The 24,216-nt window shown below is 43.1% G+C and overlaps 1 protein-coding gene across 4 annotated transcripts in view; it reads left to right on the forward strand.

The window, feature by feature from the left end:
* Positions 1-24,216, forward strand: part of LOC137627658 (very low-density lipoprotein receptor-like) — a 319,178-nt gene that overhangs the window by 209,703 nt on the left and 85,259 nt on the right. For 2 of the 4 annotated variants that reach the window (XM_068358830.1, XM_068358829.1), the window contains 3 exons: positions 5,272-5,415; positions 10,927-11,055; positions 20,393-20,503. In XM_068358830.1, coding sequence (XP_068214931.1) covers positions 5,361-5,415; positions 10,927-11,055; positions 20,393-20,503 — 295 coding nt within the window. In that variant the 5' untranslated portion in view covers positions 5,272-5,360. Of the gene's footprint in view, positions 1-2,940; positions 3,097-3,149; positions 3,288-5,271; positions 5,416-10,926; positions 11,056-20,392; positions 20,504-24,216 lie in introns of those variants that run through there. The other 2 variants (XM_068358827.1, XM_068358831.1) reach the window with 2 other exon arrangements.

A 24,216-nucleotide genomic window follows, 5' to 3' on the forward strand; every position in this document is an offset into this window, starting at 1 on the left:
TAAAATTCAATGTAGAATGTTAGCAAGAGTTTTGCATGTTTATATGCAAAACTTCCCGAAAAGATATATATATTTTAGGTAGTTCAGTGGTTCTCTCCCATCAAAATACATATTTGAAATTATCAGATGTGAAATAGCCGTGTTTACGGATGACAAATCTATAGTCTTCGGATTGGATATTCATTCAAGTTTGCTTTTGAAATATAAATGAATGTGGTATATGTATGACATCTGTAAAGAAAGGATGAAACACAGATGCAACAGTCTGTTTTGCTCAGAAGTCAACCGCGTGAAAACATCACGGGGAACGGCCGTTGACGGAAAGGATTATGGGCTGCCAACGCAAGAGCCCGTGTATTGCATAAGGCAAGGCGTTACGAACGAACGAACGACTGAAAGGAGGCGTATTATTATTATTATTATTACTTGCTAAGCTACAGCTATAGATGGAAAAGCAAGATGCTATAAGCCCAGGGGGCCTTACAGGGAAAATAGCCCACTAAGGAAAGGAAACATGGAGAAATGATAAAATATTTTAAGAACAGTAACAAAACATGGTTTCATTTGACTGAAATAAGCTGATGTTTGAGGGATGTATTTTAAAGATGACAGCTAGTAAAATAGACATTTGGTCTGCAATTCTCAACAACTTTTTTTTTTTTTTCATAGGTAAGTCGAGGTAAGTTTCATGTTAAGAGTAAGATTAGATGATTCATTCGTCATTTATAATTGAAATCTGGTTTTCAGCTTATTTTGGGATTTGATTGATTGATTTAAAGTGTTCTGGCATCCTGACTTCTAAGGTCATTGACACCGATGTACTCTAGACGTAGATATATGGCACAGTGTAAAATCCGGACGTCGGATGCCGTCCGGGAGAATAGAAAATCGCTTGTATCACCGGGAAAGACGCGAAAATACACCTCCTTTTTTTTGTGACTGGTAATGTTCACTGATACTTTGTTATTTTCTGAATAAATGTTCGAAAAATATTGGTTTATTTTCATGTTATTGAGAATAATCTCAATCGGACGTCAACATTACACTATTTGACTGCCGGCTATTTTACCCTGTTAGGATAAAAGCCGGACGTCGCCAATCAGCTGTCACAGATAAAAATTTACCCGGCTGTAAAGTAACATAAGGAGAAAGGGCCTACCACTCCCTTTACCCTGCATTTAGTTGCCAATAGGTTTAGTATGATCAACTAACCAATTAAGATGTTGCCAACTTTAGCCAGACACAGGATACTACATGTAAGAAATAAAGCCTATTTCACTTGAAATGTACTGAAATTATATCAATCAATTTGTTTTTATTCGTTTTATAATAGCCTGTGCCTGTTGCCCAGTCAGAGCCACGGGAAGGCAGTTGACAGTCTAACCAACTAATCCACCACCCTACACCATATTATTTCCCATAACCATAAATATAAGCAAATATACTCAATTGAAAGAAATAATAAAACAATTAAGAAAAGGTAAATATTAAAATTAATGAAAAGATAAATATTAAAATTAATGTCAAGGTAAATGTAAAATGTTTTATCAGACAAAAAATTTCAAGAAATTTACATCAATGATAACGGCATCCGACGTCCGGATTTTACACTGTCCCTAGATATATAGCCTTAAAAGTAATTCGGTTAAGTTAGTTTGTCTGTCCGTTTTATTTTTTGTTAATGTTTGAGTCTAAATAACTACCATATTTTATAGTTTGGCGCACGTTTGATAATGAGAAAGATCTTTTAAGGATAATTGTCACGTTGGCCTACATTTACACACGATTAACCGGTTTTAAATTGCACGTTAAGTTGGTTATCTCTTGTGAAAATAACCACATCCAATAATATACTAATTTTATATGACCTACGACAGCTATAATTCACAAGATAATGTATATGGAATAATGAAACGGATAATCAAATGGAAAACCAAATCCTTAACATTTTAATGCGAAGCAAACTTTTTTGGGAGTTGTATTGAGGGTTTCCTCAGAGATGTGTATGGAGATAAAAAATAACACTAAAGTAATTTCACTTTGGATTTCAATATAGAGCAGTGTTTTTAATTATTTGCCCCGCGACCTTTTTATTTCCTCAAATCATTTATGGGTTTGATGCTTAGAGATGACTTTCTTTTTTTTTATTATATGTATTCCATGATCACTTTTTGAATCAAATAGGTCTCTGCTGCTGTTCTTGAGAAACAAGCACCTCAGCACCTGCATATCTTATCGATTTTGTTTCTGGTCTACGGATGTCCTTGGCGAACCAGTTTCGGTTAACAAATCTATTTATGTATACTTGTTTATAGGGAAAAAAGGGTCCTCAAATGATCAAATACAATGAATTTGTGTGGGAGGTAATGCTTCGTATATTCCTATATTATCGCTTAATGAATCATCACATCTATATGAAGTGTTAGCATTTTGTATTAATGAATAAAGCCACAAATATTCTCTAGTTATAGCCTGGTTCAACTTCGCGACAATGTCAACGGATAAGCTGTAGTTTACGGTAGCTTATCAGTTCCTTTAAATATCTTGGCATATCCTAATTATCTTATATGTCTCTCTAGCTGCTATTTGGCTCATGTTGCATACACACAACTTAGACAAGCAAGTAAACTATTTAAGAAGCAGGCAGGCACATGGGGCAGCGCCGCAGCGCCTTTATCCAAACCGCCCAGCCCTCTGAGCCCAGTGTTCTTGAAGGTTTTCAAATACGAGTTGCCGGTTACTGACTTTAATATTTTTCTCTCGATGTTACTATCAGTGATGTAGCCCCAAAGTTTTTTCCTTATTGGTGTAACACGGAAAATAGTGGATATATCTAAATTTTAAATTATTCGTGATATATTTAAATTGTGAGAGGAAAGAACCCTCAAGGCTGTTGTTATTGTCTACAGGCGGCCCAATGACAGTCTAGCTTAGCTGACAAGACTCAATCATAATCAGCTGCTGCTCGCCGGTGGTGCTCCTGCGTTCACCCCAAGCCGTCTCTTTCAGTTTCTTTCTGCCAGTTACTTATTATTTGGCCGAACGAACAGTCTATCCCTCTGGACCTGGATTTTACTAGTTGGTGTTAGCCTTCGTGTGAGTGGCAATGTGTTGAACTGAAATGGACATTGACTTCCTAATAACCATATATAAATTTGTTCTTTGTGATATTCCTCTTGACTCGTCTCGAGTGTCTAGACAGCCTATCGAAGTAGTAAACGCTAAACGTCCGTTGTTACGGTGATATGGTTATGAATAATTTTAGACACAAGATATAACAACAATCGGTCAGTGAACTATTGATACTTAAGTTTTGGATTCTTTTAAAAATCAAAGTAAAGTTTAGTGTGTAAGCCGTCGAGACAGAGAGTATGTTTAGCGTTCATTGTTATTTAGGCTTATACTGGGAAGGGAGGGGTCTCGTAGGCCTAACGGAGAAAATGCAGCTACAACGAGAAAATTCGCTGAGAAGATATCGGCCCGTAATTTGTTGAAATTGAAATTGGTTACAATTACGTTTGTAACATCACTTTTCAAAAATATATAGTTGTCATACGTTTTTCTTACAAGTTGATTTGCTTATGCGCGTTCACAACAAATATACACATTTTATATATATATATATATATATATATATATATATATATATATATATATATATATATATATATATATATATATATATATATAAAATATCTCCATCTCATCATCTACGCCTGTTGAGGCAAAGGGCCTCGGTTAGATTTCGCCAATCGTCTCTATCTTGACTTTCAATCTAATACTTCTCCATTCATCATCTACTTCATGCTTCATGATCCTCAGTCATGTAGGTTTGTGTCTTCCAACTCTTCCAGTGTCCCGTGGAGCCCAGAGTGCGAAGACCCTGCCCAAACCATCTCCATCTACCCCTTACCATGATCTCATCCAAAATGACACTCGAGTAATCTCTTAGTTTCATTTCTAATCCTGTCCTGTCATTGAACTCCCAATATCCTTTTGAGGGCTTTGTTCTCAAATCTACTAAATTTATTGAAGATTGGATTGTTCCATTGTCATACCATGACTCCTGCCAATATAGTAACACTGATTTAATTAAACTGATATTTAGCCAAATTATTACATGTAATTTCAGGCGATTTGATTTCCAAATTTTACTTAACCTAGCCATTTTGATTTGCTTTTTTTTTTCAATCTTTCACTAAATTCTAATTCTAAAGACCCTGTATTGGAAACCATAGTGTTTAGATACTTATTCTGCCTTATTAATCCTTTCTCCTTCCAATGATATTTCAAGTTCCGTTGCATTCTCCGTTCTCATCATGTCTGTCTTTCTTCTATTTATCTTGAGCCCAACCTCGTGTGATTTCATGTTTCATGCATGCTGGTAATGCAAATCCTGTGGTGCTCTGCTAATGACAGCATCATCAGCATATTCTAGGTCTGCTTATTTCGTATTACCAATCCAGTCATATCCTTCACCATATATATATATATATATATATATATATATATATATATATATATATATATATATATATATATATATATATATATATATATATATATATATAATATATGTGTGTGTGTGTGAATGAATTCACAGACACAATAAAGAGCTATGGTTAGGTTGTTAACGAATCATATATTTTATGAAGACACGTAAATTGTGATGATTAGATAAGACTTAACAGTCTAAATGTCAAATAACCTTGAAAGAATATTCTATTGAATTAACTGAACTCCAGATTTGATGAACTGTAATTTTGTCATGCACACTTTGTGCTATAATATGAGCCAAGTAATCCAGTGGTTTTTAAACAGCTCTCTCTCTCTCTCTCTCTCTCTCTCTCTCTCTCTCTCTCTCTCTCTCTCTCTCTCTCTCTCTCTCTCTCTCTCTCTCCTGCACAGCATGAGTGGTGTCTTTCTTACTGTCCTTGGACAAGAATGCAACCGCTCACACTGCATCAGAGGCCTGGAAGCAGTGTATATGTGAATTGGTACCTGTTCTTCTTAAGATTGTTCAATCTGACAAGGAAGTGGTAATTTTTTAAATGATCATTTGCATTGCATATATGGCCAACCGCTTCGTAAAGTTATTGGGAAAATTAAGAATAACATGAAGTGAATAGGGAAGTTCAAGGTCATTTCAATCGTCTCCTAAAAAAAAAAAAAAACTTTATTATCTGGTATAGTGAACGTGTGCTGTTGTTACGTTTAAATGTACGACAGTTACTGATCAAAATAAGAAAATTAAAATCCTTTACTTTTCAGGTGGAGAAGTAGCGTGTCAGATGAACGATAATCACCACCAATGACACGCGAAAGCTGACAATTATTTTGGAGAAGGGAAATTTAGCATCATGAGACTGAAATCGTTCGAGCTGTTGCTGTTCTTGGCAATCTTTGCCTATCCAGGTAAGTAAACAAATAGTGCACGAGAGGAAGAAGGTTATATATAGTATAGATTTGTAAACGTTTGATTTATGATTGTACTTTTTTTTTTCTTTTTACAAACTTCTAAGATGTAATAACGACAAGGGAAATTGTGCTGATTATATGTGGCTGTGCGGGGTGAATAATCAAATAACCTTGAAAGAAAATTGCACTTGCAGTCCCCAGATGTTCTTGACTTTAACGTGATGTTTGTATTTAAAGTGTTAAAACAGAAGATGCCTGATACAGCATTCGTGAAAAAGACAATCCTATGCTATCAGAAACCGTGTAGTTTTTTTTTTTTTTTTTTTTTTTTTTTAAATTATGCTGAGAGCATTATTTTGAACTGGAAACTTTTCAAGCATTATTGGTTTTAACCAAATTGAGATGATTCTTTATAATGGAGTTATTTGTGTTGGTAACTTTAAACTTTTCCTATATTTTTTTATATAAGATAGTGTCTGATACTGCATTTAATTTGTCCTTAAGGTGCTCTCTGTATAGTATTTGTTTTGTATCTTATTAAAACTGAAATTTATCTTTAGATGAGCATTCAGTCTATAGTTAGTTTAATTTTGCATTCGTGTCGTAAGCAAGGGGCTGTGGAATACCAAACACAGTTGCTGGAACGTTGGCTTTATTCAGCTTAAAGTTGTGGCAAGGTGTTGGCCAAGCCGGTACAGTGTTAGAGACTCAATGTTGCCAAGCAAGCATACAAACACCAGCAGTCACAGTTACCAATTCACACTACATTCACCCCCACTGAGAAGAAGAACATATAGTACAGTACACATCTGCATCATAACAAAACATGAATTCACTGATTTCACACCAACTGTAATTATTCTTACATCGCATTTGCATTACAAGGCTCACCTTATTGGCACTACAAATTTCATATCATATTACAAAACTCATGAGTACTTATTTTATATGATAACTGGGCTCATCTCACATAAAAAAACACATTGGTAACAATGGGCCCTATAACTACTAATTCATAATAAACACATTGACATAAGGACACTTACCATAAAAAACACATTGGTAACAATGGGCCCTATAACTACTAATTCATAATGAACACATTGACATAAGGACACTTACCACCCATACTACTCCCACTCATCTAGGACAAAATCTGAGAGATAGCCTGGAGGGCGCCTAGTGCGACTTGAGCGTTGAGGCGCCTCTGAGGTTGGCGTTTCTGTGGGTGTTCCTTTCGACGGTACCTTTCCCGAGGTGGGCGGTTCTGTGGTTTGTTGCGGTTCGGTTGCGGGCTCCCTCCCCTGGTCTTGTTTTGTATCCACTTGACTTCTTTCCATTCTCTGGCTGGGGTCTCCAGGTGGGAGGGTGGGTCCTTGATTAATGGGAGTCTTACCATTCTCTCGCATGTTGAAGATATGACGGCTTCCTTTATCGTGACAGGTGTTTGGACTGAATACTTTAGCTGCAGGAGCCAGGTGACGAGTCGACACAGTGGATTCCTTGCCGTCTTGGTGTGCAACACGAACCCATTGTGGGTTGACATGCAGGAGTCTAACTTCCTCGACCTCAGGTTCGTACTTGGATTTCCTAACCGTTTTCTTTAGAAGAGCTTGTTCATTTTCTGTCATCCATGATGGAGCCGCCTGCCCGTATGTTGCTTTCCTGGGGTGCAGGAACATGCGCTCATGCGGTGTTTGGTTCGTAGCGACGCACAGAAGGGACCTCATGCTGTGTAATGCTTGATCCAGGACAGCCTCCCACATTTCTATAGGGAGGGAGAGAGAAGCGAGAGCTAACCTTACGGTGCGCCACAAAGTTCCATTGGCTCTCTCGATCTGGCCATTGCCACGGGGGTTATACGCAGACGAGTAGCTTGTAGCCACTCCACGGTCATGAAGGAACTTTTGGTACTCTGACGACACGAAAGCAGGTCCCCTGTCTGAATGAATGTACTCGGGCAGGCCCCAAACTGAAAAGAGAGTAGACAAACATTTAATGGTGGTACTCGCTGAGGTGTCTTCTGTTGCAAAGGCGAACGGAAATCTGCTGTACTCGTCAATTATGTTGAGAATGTATTTGTTCTTTGTGGTGGACGGCATCGGACCTTTGAAGTCGATAGCCAGACGCTCGAATGGCCTGGTAGCTTTTATCAATGTTCCTGTTTCTTTGGAGAACTTAGGTTTGATCTTAGCACAGGTTTGACATTTACGTATGACAGTCCGAGCTTCTTCAATGGTAAAGGGTAAGTTTCTCTGTCTTATGATGTGGGTCATCCTTCTGATTCCTGGATGGCACAGGTGCTCGTGAAGCTGAGTCAGCTCGTCTCCTTGAGTACAGGTAAGTGAAGCCACACATCCCGAGGCACGAGAGAGAGCGTCTGCTACTTGGTTCTTTGATCCAGGTCTGTATGTGATGTCGAAGTTGAAACAACTCAGTTCCAGCCTCCACCGCATTATTTTTTCATTCTTGATTTTGCCATGGTTCTTGGCGTCAAACATGAAACGCACCGATTGCTGATCAGTTATGAGTCTAAATTTACGTCCTAGCAGAAAGTGTCGCCATTTCTTGATGGCTTCTACGATAGCACATGCTTCGCGTTCCACTGCCGATTGTCGTTTCTCCGATTCTGAGAGCGAGCGAGAAAAGAAGGCCACTGGTTTTCCTTCTTGTGTCAATGAGGCTGCAACGGCGTCAGCAGAGGCGTCTGTTTCGACTACAAAGACTGCTTCGTCATCTATAGCAGCAAGTGAAGCTCGAGATATTTCATTCTTTAGTTCTTCGAATGCTTGTTCTGCGGATTTGGCCATCGGGAAAGTTTTCACTCCGACTAAAGGTCGAATTTTCTGGGAGAAGTTCGGTACCCACTTCGCATAGTGGGATAAGAGTCCTAACGTTCTTTTGAGACTAGGGGTACTGTCCGGAGGGTTCATCTCCAGCAATGGACGCATTCTTTCCGGGTCAGGTAGGACTTGGTGATCATTCACTACATGGCCCAAAATAGAGATTGATGTTTGAGCATAAACACTTTTCTTGTCATTTATGGTAAGTCCATACTTCAATGCAGTTTCTTGAAAGCGTTTCAGATTTCTGTCGTGTTCTTCACGTGTGTGACCGCAGACCGTGATGTCATCTATGTAGGCGAACGTACCCTCTAGTTGTTCCTTACCAATAATTTCGTCGAGAACTTGCTGAAAGCAGGTAGCCCCATTGGTTACTCCAAAAGGCAAACGCGTGAATTCGAACAGCCTTCCATCCGCTTCGAACGCCGTGAATTTCCGATCAGCCATGTTCAATGGTATTTGATGATATGCTGCCTTCAAGTCTATGGAGCTGAAGTAGCGGTAAGTAGAAATTTTCTCAATCATCTCGGTGATCCCTGGAACAGGATAAGCAATTAGGTTGGTGAATCTGTTTATGGTTTGAGAGTAATCTATGACTAATCTTTTCTTATCACACTGATCGACGACTACCACTTGAGCTCTCCACGAGCTGCGACTCGGTGTGATGATGCCCTCCTCTAGCAGCCTTTTTACTTCTTTCTTGATGAACTCGGAGTCCTCTTTGGAATACCTTCTGGATTTCACCTGTATCGGGTGACAGTCGACTGTCAGATTGTCAAAGATGGCTGGCGGTTCAATTTGAGCTGCTATCAGAGCACAAGGTGACTGGATGCTTAGCTCCAAAGGTGGTAGCGTTCCACCAAAGTCTACGCTGACTTGCTTGTGTAACTGTAGGAAGTCGTGTCCCAAAACAACTGGAGCCACGCAATCGTCCATCAAGTGCAGACAGAACTCAGGGTATACTCTTCCACTTACAGTTAAATCGTAATTGCAACACTTGTTAAGTTTCATTGTCTGTTTGGCATTAGCCATGGTTATGCTGCAGGCTGAAGAACGAGTCACTGAGTTCATAGCCCTAGCTACTTTGGCATCTATAAAGCTTTTAAATGCTCCAGTGTCGACCAGCCCGTCCAGGGCCTCCCCTCCATTCAGTTCTACAGGTAGGACAGTTTTGTAAACACTTCGTAGTGCAGGGGAAGCTGCAGTCACAGCGGCCCCTGTTAAGGAAGCAGGGATGGACTGTGGGAGATTGTCTGGGACAACTCCAGCTACAAGATTAGAGTTAGTTGATTTACCATTATTGTTCCATCGTTTTCTTTGGGACTTGCAGACACGAGCATAATGACCTACCTTCTGACAGTTGGAACACGAGGCTTTCTTGGCTGGGCAGTGGGCTCTGGGATGTAGGGATCCTCCACAAAAGAAGCACCTCTGACCGCTGACGGCGGCAGCACACTCACTTGGATTCAGGGAGTCACTCATTTCGATCGGAAAACTGTTGGGATCCATTTCGGGTTTTGCCTGATCATCTATCAATGCTGCCACTGTGGTATTGGTTTCACTTGCATAAGACGCTGAGTGCAGTTGAGCCATTTCCAGTGCACGGGCTTGTTTCACAGCTGTGGATAAGTCCAAGGATAAGTTCTCTAACAGTCTCTGTCGGATTGCATTAGATGCCATACCCGTGATGTATGAATCTCTGATGGCCAGTTCTTCAGCCTGAGCGGCTGTACAATCAGTGAAGCTACATTCCGAGGCCAGACCTTTGAGGTTATCCAAAAAAGCGTCTAGAGTCTCACCACTCTGTTGCTTGCAGGTGGCTAATTTGTATCTGGCAAACACTTCACTTTTCTGTTTCACAAATCTAGCCTTCAACAGGCTTATGGCAGTGGCATATGTGGTGGCACTTTTGATTATCTTAAACAGTTTACAAGATACGTGAGCACGAAGCAAGGCCAACTTATCTGGATTTAAGTCCGGGTTGATGGCCGCACAGAACGCCTCAAAGTTATCATGCCACATAATCCATTTGTCCTCTGCATCGGCTGATTCTGGGTCCACATCAATTGGGCTGGGCCTTAGAAACTTGTCCATGTTGAATATTAAGCTGAATAAATTGTGGAATACCAAACACAGTTGCTGGAACGTTGGCTTTATTCAGCTTAAAGTTGTGGCAAGGTGTTGGCCAAGCCGGTACAGTGTTAGAGACTCAATGTTGCCAAGCAAGCATACAAACACCAGCAGTCACAGTTACCAATTCACACTACAGGGGCCTATACTTTTGTCTCCTTCGTATTCAATAGGGCACATTTTTAAACAAGTTGCAAGAGCAATAGTCTGGTCGAAGTGCCAGGCAAGCTGTAAAGAACACAGAACATACCATGCACTCTCTCTCTCTCTCTCTCTCTCTCTCTCTCTCTCTCTCTCTCTCTCTCTCTCTCTCTTCCTGTGATATATGATTAATCATCGTACTCATATTAGTTGTATCAAGTAACATTGGCAGCGAGTTATTTTCTCCATATTTCTAATTTATATCCCTTTTGAGTTTCAGTATAATTATTCATTTAAAGTTCGAGCATGAATTGAATTGAAACAAAATCATTCTTAGACCATCATAGCAAGAATCTATTCAACAACAATTCCTTGTTTTTCTGTTATATCTTAGGTCTGTGTTTTGATAACCCAGAATGCCTGTGGAACAATTTTATGTGCCAAGAAGGAGAGTGCATCTTCGAATCGTGGGTTTGTGACGGGAGGGCCGACTGTACCAACCAAAAAGACGAGGAAAGATGTGGTTTGTATTAAGTTTTGGTATTCGACATTGAAATATTGCTTTCATCCTTATTGTTATTGGAGGGCCATTATTTGCATTTGTGCTCTGTTCATTATTATTGTTTCCTTTATGAGTGATTTCAGTTAGATAAATTTCTGTATCCTGCTTTACCTGAATGACTTAGAGAGTTATAGAGTATATTTTGTTCTTAATTTGTAGTTGTTCCAACACGGTTACTTACCTAGAACTACCTTCTTATGAGTTACTGGTTAACTCTACCTAACCGACCAGCTTTTTGTATAGTTTACCTTCTTCCCGTTTTCTATGGGGTCAACCTCTGGCAGTGTGGTACGTTCCCTGAGGCGACCCGGGGTCGGGCAGCGTGCTAGCTCAGGTCGAATCGCCTGTAAGTTTCTGGTCGCGACATGATAAACATCTCGCCGCGCTCTCTCTTACCTTGTGCGACCCTTTGTGTCCCCCGATCCTTTGTGCTTACCGTGTGTTACCCATGTGTTTCCATTTCACTTTCCCTTTACATCCTTGTCTCTCTTGGTGTGTTAGCTTTGCGTTATGGAGCATCCTCGTCGTTGCCCTGGGCCTGTGGCTGGGAAGTCTTGCGGCTTTCCTTTCCAAGCCTGAGGTTGATCCCCACTCCTTGTGCTCCACGTGTAGGGGGAAAGCGTGTTCCCCTGCCTCTACGTACCCGGAGTGTGCTAATTGGACTGAGATCCATTGGGTGCTCTTCGGGACGAAGAAGAAGAAGGCAGCTAAGAAGTCGCCTAAGGACTCCAGCATATCTTCACCTGTGGGTTCGCCAGACGCCTTGGCAGACCGTAGCGCCCGTCCTTCTTCCCCTACCCAGCGTAGGGGACGAGGTAAGTCCGTTGCGGGGAAGAGGCCCATTGCCCTTCCCCAAGAGTCTGATATTCCTGTGGGGGAAGTGTCCAGTGTGGGGCCTGAGTGTAGTGCGGAAGTGTGGGTAAGAGGCGAGGGCCTGGTGCCCGCAGGTCCCATCTCCTCGGAAGATCCTATGTGGGGTAGACCGAGTGCCGATACTTCCCCTGCCTCGGGGCGTGTTTCAGGTGCGTCAACCACCGGGGGAGACACGGAAAAAGGTAGTTCGTCGTCTTCGGACCCCACCACGTGGGTGGCCCCTAGGACTCCCTTCAGGTCTCCCGTTAGAGGAGAAGAGGATGTGGAGCAATGGCTCTGTAAAGGGCTCGCGCGGTCCCCTCCGGCTCCCTCGGCTACGCTACCCCCCGTGTTTCTGCAACCGCCCGCACCTGAGAAACGACGTGAATTTCCCCCCGCAGTCTTGGAAGTGTCGGCCGGTCGGAGAGCTCCGTCCTCATCCTCGTCGTCATCGGACTCCTCTTCTTCTTCGTCATCAGAGGACGAGAACAGGAACCTTAGCAAGAGGAAGAGGGAGAAATCCCGCAAGAAGAAGAGGGAGAAATCCCGTAAGAAGAAGAAGTCTCGTTCCTGCTCGAGGCATGGTAAGAAAAGGTCGAAGTCCTCTAAAAAGAAAGCGAAGAGGAGTAAGTCCAAGGACTGGGTGAATGTCACAGTGCCCCGGAGCGAGCTGTTTAGGTTTTCCACAGCCGCGGCCGCTTCCGGCTGGCTCCCTAGAGCCTCGCCTTCTTTGTGTCACCCTCCTACCTCCTCCTTCGGACTAGCCGCCCGGCAAGAGGGCTCGAACCGGGACCCCCGTGTAGTGTTTAACCCGACGGTAGCCTCCGCCCCTTCTTCCCTTAGGAAGGATATAAGGAGTATGAAGGAAGGCTTAGCGTCGACCACGGGCACCTTGGAGGCCTTCCTTAAGCACCAAGGGCGCCCGTCGGTCCGCATGGATCCCCCATCCACGGAGCCCCCCGTGGAACAAGGTACTCCCATGACGGATGCCTTCGTCTCCACGGGGCAGCCCGTACCACTGGCAGGCTTGGAGGGCGTTGGTACTCCCATGACGGATGCCTTCGTCCCCACGGGGCAGCCCATACCACTGGCAGGCTCGTCGGGCGTTGCTTTTCCCACCGTCACGGCGTATCCCCTTACGGAGGAACTGGTGACGGAAGACCTGGTTGAAGGAGGGGAGTGCTCGACTGACGACATCTCCTCCTACCGTAAGGTTCTGGCCCTAATTCGGAGGCATCACCGGTTGGATGAACCCAAGCCCTCAGCTGCAAAGGCCGTACTATCCGGACTGTCCAGGATGATCGACAGTCCGGTACAACAAAAGCCATCTTTGTCTCTCCCTCTCGCTCAAGACGTGAAGTTGGGGATAGAGCAGATAGATGAATACTTAGCAGGACTAGCAGAGGCTCCCAGAAGCCAGAGTTCCTCCAAGCTTCTTCCGGGCCTGAAATCCCAGAAGCGTTTTCACGTTCCCGAATTGCATCGCGGTGGTCCCCGTGCGGTAGAAGCAGCGGTGACCACGCTGAACCAGGGAGCCTCGGAAGACAGGGCCTGCACTGCCCCCGTGTGCTTTTCCCCGTCAGAAGCCTCTATGATGGAGGACATGGCACAGGACCTGGTCTACGTGTCCTCCTGGTTAGATTGGTGGTCGTGCGCTTTGGTGGGGTTTCAGGCATCCCACGACCTCTCCTTCCCAGAAAATCAGGCCATGCTGAGGGATCTTGTTAGCTCTGGAGGCAAGGCCTTTAAGTTTTTATCATCCCAGTCTCTGTCGGTGGCTTCGAACTGGGTCCTGAGGAAAAGGGATACGGTACTGAGCAAACTGGTACGGAAGTTGCCGGACAGAGAAGCAAGGAGGCTGAGAAATTCCTCCGTGTGGGGGAATGACATTTTCCCCATCAATTTGGTGGAAAATACTATGGAGAAGGTGAGGAAAGTGAGAGAAACGGATCCTAGGCCCCCCCCCTTATGAGGAAGGCCACGTTTAGGAGAGCCTCAACGGACGTCCCTCACCCCTCACAGGCCACACCCTTGCTGCCCCGTAGAGAACCACCTTCAGCCCCTTGGCTCCAAGCCTCGCAGCAGCCCACCCGTAGGGCCACCGCAGGCCTTCAGTCAGCCTACAGACCCTCCTACGGTAACGCTAGGCGAGGTAGATCTGGCCGCTCCTCCTGAAGAAGGTAGGAAGAGAGGCCCCCTACTCCCTCAGGAGCCCCTAGTAGGGGGATGCCTCAGACATTTTTGGCAAGCATGGCGGGATCTCGGTGCGGATCCCTGGACGGTGACGGTCCTGAAGGAGGGGTACAGACTCCCTTTCCTAGAAGAACCTCCCCCTCTCATCCCAGCCCATCGGGCCGAGTGGCTGGTTCCAAAAGACCCCTTGAAGAGGTCGGCGCTACAAGAGGAAGTAGCGTCCATGATCGACGAGCTTTGGAGACAGTGGAGAACCCCGGCCCGGGTTTCTTCAGCTGGCTCTTCCTTGTGGAGAAATCGACAGGAGGGTGGAGACCAGTCGTAGATCTCTCAGCCCTTAACAAGTTCGTCTCAAAGACGGACTTCAAGATGGATACCCCCAAGACAGTGATCGCAGCCTTGAGGAAGGGGGATTTCCTCATGTCTCTCGACCTCAAGGATGCCTATTTTCAAATCCCCGTGCACACCTCCAGCAGGAAGTTCCTCAGAATCAAGTGGGAGTCCAGTGTCCTGCAGTTCAAAACCCTGTGCTTCGGCCTCTCGACGGCCCCGCAAGTGTTCACGAGAGTGTTCGCCGCGATCTCGGCATGGGCACACGAGAAAGGCATACGTCTACTCAGGTACCTGGATGACTGGTTGCTTCTTTCTGCCTCAAGGTAACAACTGAAGGAGCAAGGCGTTATGTTGCTCAACCTCTGCAAGGTGTTAGGGATCACGCTCAACCTAGGGAAGTCCCAACTAGTCCCCAGCACCAGGATGACTTACTTGGGGATGGTCCTGGACACCCAGTTAGTAAGGGCCTTCCCCTCAGAGGAGAGGTTAGCCAACCTAGAACGTATCCTTCAACCCTTCCTGACGGGACAACCCAGGAGGGCCAAGGACTGGCAGAAGTTACTGGGTCATCTGCTTTCGCTGGAAAAATTAGTACCGCAAGGGAGACTCAGGGTCCGCCCGGTATAGTGGAATCTGAAGGAGTCGTGGACCCAAGGCAAGGAGCCCCACAAAATAGTCCCAGTCCTCCCGAAGACGAGAGAGACCCTTCTTTGGTGGAACCTCAGGTCGAACACAGAGAAGGGAATGCCCTTCGCCTCTGACCCCCCGGAGATGCTGTTGTTCACGGACGCATCGAAGGAGGGTTGGGGAGCACACGTGCTAGGAAAATCGACAAAAGGGCAGTGGTCCAGCGAAGAGGCGTCTCTCCATATAAACATCCTGGAGATGATAGCGGTTCTGAGGGCGTGTCGACAGTTCGTACACTTCCTGCGAGGGAACACTGTGGCGTTAATGTGCGACAATGCCACAGTAGTGGCGTATGTAAAGAAACAGGGAGGCATGAAGTCAAAAGTCCTCTGCGCCCTAGCCACGGAACTGTTAGAGTGGGCTACAGAAGAAGGAATAGAACTGACGGCAAGGTTCATTCCAGGAAAGAGGAACGTGATGGCCCACGGCCTCAGCAGGGCGGGTCAAGTGATAGGTTCGGAGTGGACCCTACACCCAGAGGTAGCTCGAGCAGTCATCCTACTGTGGGGCTCCCCAGTGATAGACTTATTCGCCACACTTCTGAATGCCCAACTCCCCGTGTTCTGTTCTCCAATCCCAGACCCGTCAGCAGCGTTAGAGGACGCCTTCGAACATCCCTGGGACGGTCTCGATGTGTACGCCTTCCCTCCCTTCAGTTTGATCAGGCAAGTGTTGAACAGAGTGAGAGTGTCGTCCAACCTGTCGATGACTTTAGTAGTGCCCTGGTGGCCGGAGAGAGACTGGTTCGCAGACCTAAAGAAATTAGCTCTTCGTCCTCCTTGGCCGCTTCCGGACAGGCCAGACCTCCTGCGTCAACCTCACTTTCATAGGTGGCACGAAAACCCTCGATCCCTCCGCCTTCACGCGTGGAGGTTATCGAGAAGCTCCTGAAGAAAGAAGGATACTCATTGAGAACCGCGGCAAGGATGTCGGGTTATCTACGGCGTTCCTCGGTGGTAGTCTACCAGGCAAAGTGGGCAGTCTTCCTGAAGTGGTGTGCGTCCAAAAACATCAGGCCCTTAGGGGCGTCGATCCAGGACATTGCAGAATTTCTGGTGTACCTGAGAGACGACGTGGGTTCGTCCATCCAGGCCATCAAAGGAGTTCGTGCAGCCCTAGGTCAAGTCTTCCTCCTTAGGGGCATTGACTTGGGAGCCTCAAGGCACATCTCTATGCTCATCCGCAGTTTTGAGCAATCATGTCCCCCCCTGGAGGTACGGGTCCGCAGTGGGACCTAGCCAGAGTTCTCAAAGTTCTGTCAGAGCCGCCCTTCGAACCTCTCAGGGACGTACTAGACAGAGAACTCACCCTTAAAACAGCTTTTCTTTTAGCCCTGGCCTCGGCGAAGAGAGTTAGCGAGTTACACGGCCTCTCTTACGAGGTCTCACACTCCAAAGGGTGGAGGGAAGTTGTTTTTAGGTTCGTCCCTAGTTTTGTGGCGAAGACGCAGAACCCAGCGTGTTGGGATCCTCGGTTTGAGGGTTTTTCGTGCCAGCCATCCCTCGCTCCGACAACCCGAAGGATCTACTCTTATGGCCCGTGAGAACAGTAAGAAAATACCTGGAGAGGACTGCAAAATACCGCCCTCAGATCAAAAATTTATTCATCTCAACAGGCTGGGTGAAGAAACCGGTCTCGAAGAATCTATCTCTTTCTGGCTGCGACAGGTGATAAGGAGGGCCTACGAGGCTTCTGGGACTCCTCTCCCAGGAAAACCAAGACCTCATGATATTAGAGCTCTGAGCACCTCTCTGGCTTTCGAGAAAAACATAGCTGTGGGTAAGATCCTGAAGGCTGGGACCTGGTCTAGACAGTCCACCTTCACGGAACACTACCTCAAAGATTGTACGAGAAAATCCTTGAACAAGTTTTCCATTGGCCCAATCGTTTCGGCCCTTCAAGAGATCTAAGGTCATAGCCCCAGGGTAACCGGGGGTGTTAATGCCAAGAGACACTAGTTCCTTCCTTAACCTTACACCCCCCCCCCCTTTTCCTTCCTTCCCCGGATCGTCCGGGACAGGAAGATGTTGAGAAGACCTTAATCACTGAAAGGAACACCCTTCAAGAGGACATGTACCGTCGAATCCTGATCCCTGCAGGACACTCCCACCTCCTAAAGTGTAAGTCTCCCAAGAAGGTAGTTCTAGGTAAGTAACCGTGTTGGAACAAATCACAAATTTTCAAGTAATTTGTATTTTTCCTAACATACTTACCTAGAACTACCTTCGGGTTATGGCCCACCCATCCTTCCCCGAGAACCTGCAGGATCGAGTAATACCTATTCCAACGAAACTTACTGGCGATTCGACCTGAGCTAGCACGCTGCCCGACCCCGGGTCGCCTCAGGGCACGTACCACACTGCCAGAGGTTGACCCCGTAGAAAACGGGAAGAGGGTAAACTATACAAAAAGCTGGTCGGTTAGGTAGAGTTAACCAGTAACTCCTAAGAAGGTAGTTCTAGGTATGTATGTTAGGAAAATACAAATTACTGTACTTAAAAATTTGTGATACAGTGAACCCTCGTTTATCGCGGTAGATAGGTTCCAGTCGCGGCCGCGATAGGTGAAAATCCGCGAAGTAGTGACACCATATTTACCTATTTATTCAACATGTATATTCAGACTTTTAAAACCTTCCCTTGTACGTAGTTCTGTTAACAAACTACCCTTTAATGTACAGAACACTTAATGCATGTACTACAGTACCCTAAACTAAAACAGGCACAAATATTAAAGGTGATTTTATATCATGTATTTCCTAAACACGCTAAAAAGCACGATAAAAAATGGCAACCAATGTTTTGTTTACATTTATCTCTGATCATAATGAAGAAACAAACTGGAGGTAGAGCTTTGCTTATTACCCAGACATATTTCCCATACTTTTCCCTTAGAACTACATCACATCTTCCTACTTTATATATATATATATATATATATGTGTGTGTGTGTGTGTGTATATATATATATATATATATATTTATATGTATACACATATACATACCTACATATATACATAAATACATGCATACATATATATATATATATATATAATTACTGTATATATATGGGTTATGGAAAAAATCCGCGAAGTGGTGAATCCGCGATGGTCGAATCGCGAAGTAGCGAGGGTTCACTGTATTTTACATTTTCAGGTCAAAATTAGACCATCAATTATTACTTTGTCAGTTAAGTCCATAGGCCTATCTGCTACTTGATATTATGATATATATGCCATAGATTTTCAGCGATGGAAATATTCATATCCTAAGTAATTTTTCTAGGTACTGTTTCTGCAGATTTTATGCATATATAGTGTGCACTTTAAAAACACTAATACTACAGTGATCCCTCGCTACTTCGCGGTTCGACTATAGCGGATTCACCACTTCGCGGATTTTTTTCATAACGCATGTATATACATATACAGTATCTTGGATTTTCCGGAAATTTAAAAAATACCGCGATGTGACCGATGGTGCGAGATTGGAGAAAGTAAGGAAAATTGAATCATGATTGATTTTCAATATAAATGAAACTTTGAGGAGCAACAAAGATATCATTTGTTAGAGAGATAGAGAGAGATAAGGAATGGGAGGTAGTGAAAAGTAGCCCACACAGAGAGAGAGAGAGAGAGAGAGAGAGAGAGAGAGAGAGAGAGAGTGTGTGTGTTGTTTTAAATGTAATAAACAAAAAAATTTGATAGGTTATAACACATTGGTGCTTATGTAATATCAACTGTATAGACGATTTGAATAAGTTAAGAAATGGTATAAACGATACTTTGTTAGTGTATTCGTACGCTCTCAAGAGCGGCAGCTAGACGTCAGCTGATCTGATCACAGCCAAAAGTAAAACAAAAAGAAGTCAACAATTCTTGATTTTTAAAACACACCCGAAATTTAAAAACAAAAGTACACGCTTTCTTAATGTGCAATTAACTATTTAAAGAGTAGCAATTTTCTAGAATAAAATGATGTTTCCCAAAAAATAGTGGTTTGCTGATGAAATCGGATGCTGTATTTTTAGCAACGATTGAAATGGATGTAAACTCGGCATAATTTTTTCATTTCGTATTTAATTGACACTAAGAAAACTAATTTTAGTTTCTTCATCTATATGTAAGTATTGTATAACACGAAGAGAGAGAGAGAGAATGAATCAGCTGTTGTAATCGAATGCCGTGTTTTTGTTTCGTGAGAATTTCATCGCCACGACTAACAACAACATACTGTACTGAACTTTACAGTATTATACAGACTACTGTAATATGATAAAGTAAAATATTTGTAATAACCTATTTTATATGAAATGGGGCTATTTTTTTGTTTAAAATATACATTTACGTACGTAAAACAATCTCTCTCTCTCTCTCTCTCTCTCTCTCTCTCTCTCTCTCTCGTAAATTGTTTTCCTGCTTTGCTACGTATGTATGATTTTATATAGATACGGTAAATAATATTTGTAATAACATATTTTCTAAAAGCTTTTACTGTAATATCATTATTTATCACTTTCATCATGTGCGTTAAATGCCTTCGTTTGTTTATAACGATCGAAGATGGAGCGTACTTTATGACGACGCCGTTTCAGGCGCCGTCATAAAGAAAAACATTTCATTTGGAAGTCCTAAGAAAAATTAAGTATAACATTGGTAATAACAAAATCAACATACTGTATAATCAATATAATCGATGCAAAAACTAACCTATACACAGATGTGTACACTAAATGGATTTGTTTGTTCATTATGATCAGAGCTAAACGTAAAAAAAACATTGGTTTCCATTTTTTATCGTGCTTTTTGGCGTGTTTAGGAAACGCATGATATAAAATCGCCTTTAATATTTGTGCCTATTTTAGTTTAGGAGTACTATAGTACATGCATTAAGTGTTCTGTACATTAAAGGGTAGTTTATTAACAGTACTACGTACAAGGGAAGGTTTTAAAAGTCTGAATATACATGTTAAATAAATAGGTAAATATGGTGTCACTACTTCGCCGGATTTTCACCTATCGCGGTCGGGTCTGGAACCTATCTACCGCGATAAACGAGGGATCACTACATTTAGGGAGATCTATTACTAGAGTTCATTGGGCTATTTCCCAAAGTAGAAACCATCTTCCTCTGCCCGTCTACTATTATTTTTTGCTTTTAATTAGCACATGGACAACAAACGGAGAATAGTTCTTTAAAGCAAAAATACTGAATTCGTATCATTTTTTCCATAGGACAGTGTGAAACTCATCACTTTGGGTGTAAGAACGGGACCTGTATTAAACAAGATAAGATCTGTAATGGCCAAAGTGACTGCAGTGAAGGAGAAGATGAAGATAGTTGTGGTAAGTCTCTTACTTATTTTTTAACCATCCCCTTTACAGACTTCCTTATATAATCCCAAAGACACTGTTCCGCTACTTCAACTTGTGTAGGATGAAACTCTGGTCTCTGGATCCAAGTATCATTGTTTTTGTTACTTCTAGAAGGGATGTAGCCTAAATTGTATAAGGAAACTTATATCCATATTAGATAAGATAGGAAGAGGAGACTGGGTATCTAAGTGTAGGCTACTTAAGGATTTGAGTACAGTTGCTGTTATTTTAAACAATTTATTTGTATACAGTAAAAAGCAGTCTATTCTTTTTTAATCTCCTTAAATGCAGAGTCAAAGAAAGAAAACAAAGTTTTGAGCATTATTGCTGCTTCGTATTTTAACAACGTAACCCCCGCGAAGGTGTGTGTTGGAATTGATATACAAGCTGGTATGGGATTTGCTTTTACAAGTACTCATATATGTGGTGTCAGGCTACAATAAATTGATCTTTCTCTGGAATTTATGCTTGTCTCATTGATTCTAAGGCTCCACTTTGCATCACTGTAGTAGTGTTTTTGTCGTCGTCTTAAACGGATTTTGAGCGAAGCGAAAAATCTATTTTTGGGTAAATCCATTACTGTATAGATTTTCCTTTTTTAACCAAAATTGCTATTCCAATCTCTGCTTAAGCATATAGTCATAAGAACAATCTACTATACTGTACTCTGATTTTGCCACTTCTAATACAATATTTTGATGCCTCGCCTTTTCCATTTTTTTTTCTTTTTCATAGTAAAAATGTTTTTTTGGGCTCAAGTCATGTCGTCCTGATGGAAGTTCCTATAAGTAGCTTCCTAAGGGATATATGTACCACGGTGATATTCCCAGAGAATTTTACCTTTAGGTATCCAGAATTCTAAATCCTGGCGCGAATATCCTTAAATTTCTCTCGAGGATATCACATATCAGAGGACGTTATCTTGACACGTCACATAGCAATCTGCACCCCTAATAGCGTTAACGCTTTGAGGGGGATGTGGCAGAATAGAAGGGGAGCCGTATCAAGGTTACCCTAGTTCTCATACTATTGAGTATCACAACAGCGCCATATCCAATATGGCGAACATTCCTTATTTTGTAGCGATTTCGCTCAGTGGTGTTCCCTGTTGATCTGACATTTTCGATTGATTTTCAAAGATATTTAATATGCATTCTCCAGCTTCTTTCGTTTCTGAGAAGTTGAGTATTGAATCTTTACAATTTGTGTTTTTAGTTCCTGTCTCACTGTGAAATTAGAGTAATTTATTGTGATTAGGAGCTAGGCCTGTTACCGGAGGCGCCATGGGCGCTGTTGTTCGTTGGGTGTGTTATTTAGTTAGTAGAACAACATTCCCGGTTTTTGAAATAGCATTAATAATTTATTTATGAAGCTATTTAGGCATTTTTATATTTGTAAAGATATTTTTATGCATAAAATTTTCCTTTTCCTGCGTCGATCGTATATGTCAGAGTTTCAGTGATTTAGGTAACAGAGATCTCGCCTTGCCTAGGTAACCTAACCTAGACAACATATACTTTTGACATTCCCCGGTTACCCTCGTATATTGGTTATCAATTCATTGGAGATAGATATCTCCTGTTATTATTATATAACCGATACTTATCTCTATTAGAGATTAAGGGTAATCCCTCTTTGCTCCGAGTGTAGCCTTTGGCTACAACCCTAATGGGTCGGCCTTGAATTTTTAATTCAGGCATGACTAACCTAGGGTTTTTCTGTCTCGTCCCTTAGCTGCAGATGGCTAGTTTTGTGATTCGGTCAGGAACTCAGAGTATTTAGTCTTGTGTCAGCAGTCGGCCAGCAGGGTGAATAGTCATTCCCCTGCCGGCTAGGCTGCCAGCATAGGAGGCTAGCCCTCCCTAGGCTACACCTGAAGTGGTTGTATGATGCCACCATCTTCTCCCTGTGGCCTAGTAGACTAGTCCTATGCTCGCTGACCCTAGGCTGAAGTGTAGTATCTTCTTAGGCCTAGGATGGCGTGGCACTGGAACTCTTGTTTCTCCCTTGTTGAGAGGAGGGCCATTGTCGCCATCCCCTTAACTGTATTGGCACACCCTAGGCTGGAGAATAGATATTCTCCTTCTTCCTGGGATGGTGCCGATACTGAAACAGAGTTTCTTTTAGGTGTTTAGGTCTGGCAAAATGCCAGCCCTTACCACACCTCATATAGGACCCTTTTTCCTCCCCCTCTGTTCGTTTATGAGACCGGTATCCTGCAACCTTACCGATGCCGGATGGTTGCTGGTGCCGGCCAGACTCCCTCCCCACTGCCGTTGTCCAGCTGCCAGCGGCTATGACAGCTGCATGCAGCCATAACAACTGCCAGCGACTGTGTCTCTTTCATCTGTTGGCGGCTATGATGGCTCCCGGTGGCGATGCATACTGCTGGTAGCCATGCCAATTGCCGGCAGCCAATGGGAAGTCCCTTCTGTCTCTAAGGTTCTTCAGTTCTCCCTTGAACTGTTAGCCATAAGTTCTATTGCCGGAGTACCGCCGGCCAGACCGGCACAGATAGGTGCTGACTCAGCCGGCAGCATGCCGACTGTACTAGTACTGCCAGAGGCTAGCCTGTCGGTAGTATGTCGGCGGGACTTTGCCAGCAATAGTACTGTGGCTGGATGGAAGCCTGAATGTTACATTCTCCCGTTCCATTTGAACCTTATTCCTGGAGAAAGGCAGTAAAATTTGACTTTACAGCCTTAATTACTGTATACATACACAGTAATAGGTAGCCTTCACTCCATGCTATCTCTCTCTCTTTTAGCTATCATGCTGGATGTGCCGGCAAGAACTAGCTATGCCGGCGACATGCCGGGTAATCTACAGTATATGTTTATACAGGTAGTCAGTATATTTGCAGTATAGGATATACTGTACTGCAGATAGAAAACTACTGTATATATTATACTAGTAGGTATTTCCAATATATCTTTGGTATCCCTATCCAGTTATTTGCTGAGACCAATCCTATATTGAAAGAATATAACTTCTTCAATATTCTGATTAGAAATTAGTTTTTTAGATTACCTTACAATATCAAATATTTAAAGGACTGGAGTGTTACACGCCTAACCCTTAAAGGGTAGAACCCTTTTTGTGAGTCTCCCTGATCAGGAAACTCTGATTTAATTTTGTAAGGGAGGTCACCGCAAATAGGTTGGGTGGGATACGCAAATATATGTCTTTTATTTTTCTTAGTCCAGTTGGCGTCATGCCAGCTGGACTGTGCCATCACTTGCTTGCCACAAAGGCAGCACGATGGCTGAACTACTTATATATAATTATACAGTAGCCAGTAATTTGCAACATAGCATATTCTGCAAATATAAAAAAATAGTATGATTATACAGTAGTTATTTCTAACATATCTTGGGTACCCTTGGCGAGCTTCTGCTGGTACCGCTCCTATATTGAAAGAATAGTATTTCTTCAATATTCTGATTGAGGAATCAGTCATCTTTACCCCTCAGTGTTAGAAATAAAAAGGGACAGTGACTTATTCACTTTTCTACCCTTAGGGGTTAGAACCCTTTTAGTTGGAGTTACCTCGGTAGAGGAATCTCCCTATAGCTAACAATGAGTGGAGGTAACAGCAGTTGCTTACATGGGATACATAAGTATGTGTCTCTACTATCCCTTTATAGCTTACTGTCCTAAGCTACTTTGTTAAAAAAAAATGA

Source organism: Palaemon carinicauda, chromosome 35 (assembly GCF_036898095.1).
Source record: "Palaemon carinicauda isolate YSFRI2023 chromosome 35, ASM3689809v2, whole genome shotgun sequence".
In the NCBI taxonomy this organism is placed as follows: domain Eukaryota; kingdom Metazoa; phylum Arthropoda; class Malacostraca; order Decapoda; family Palaemonidae; genus Palaemon; species Palaemon carinicauda.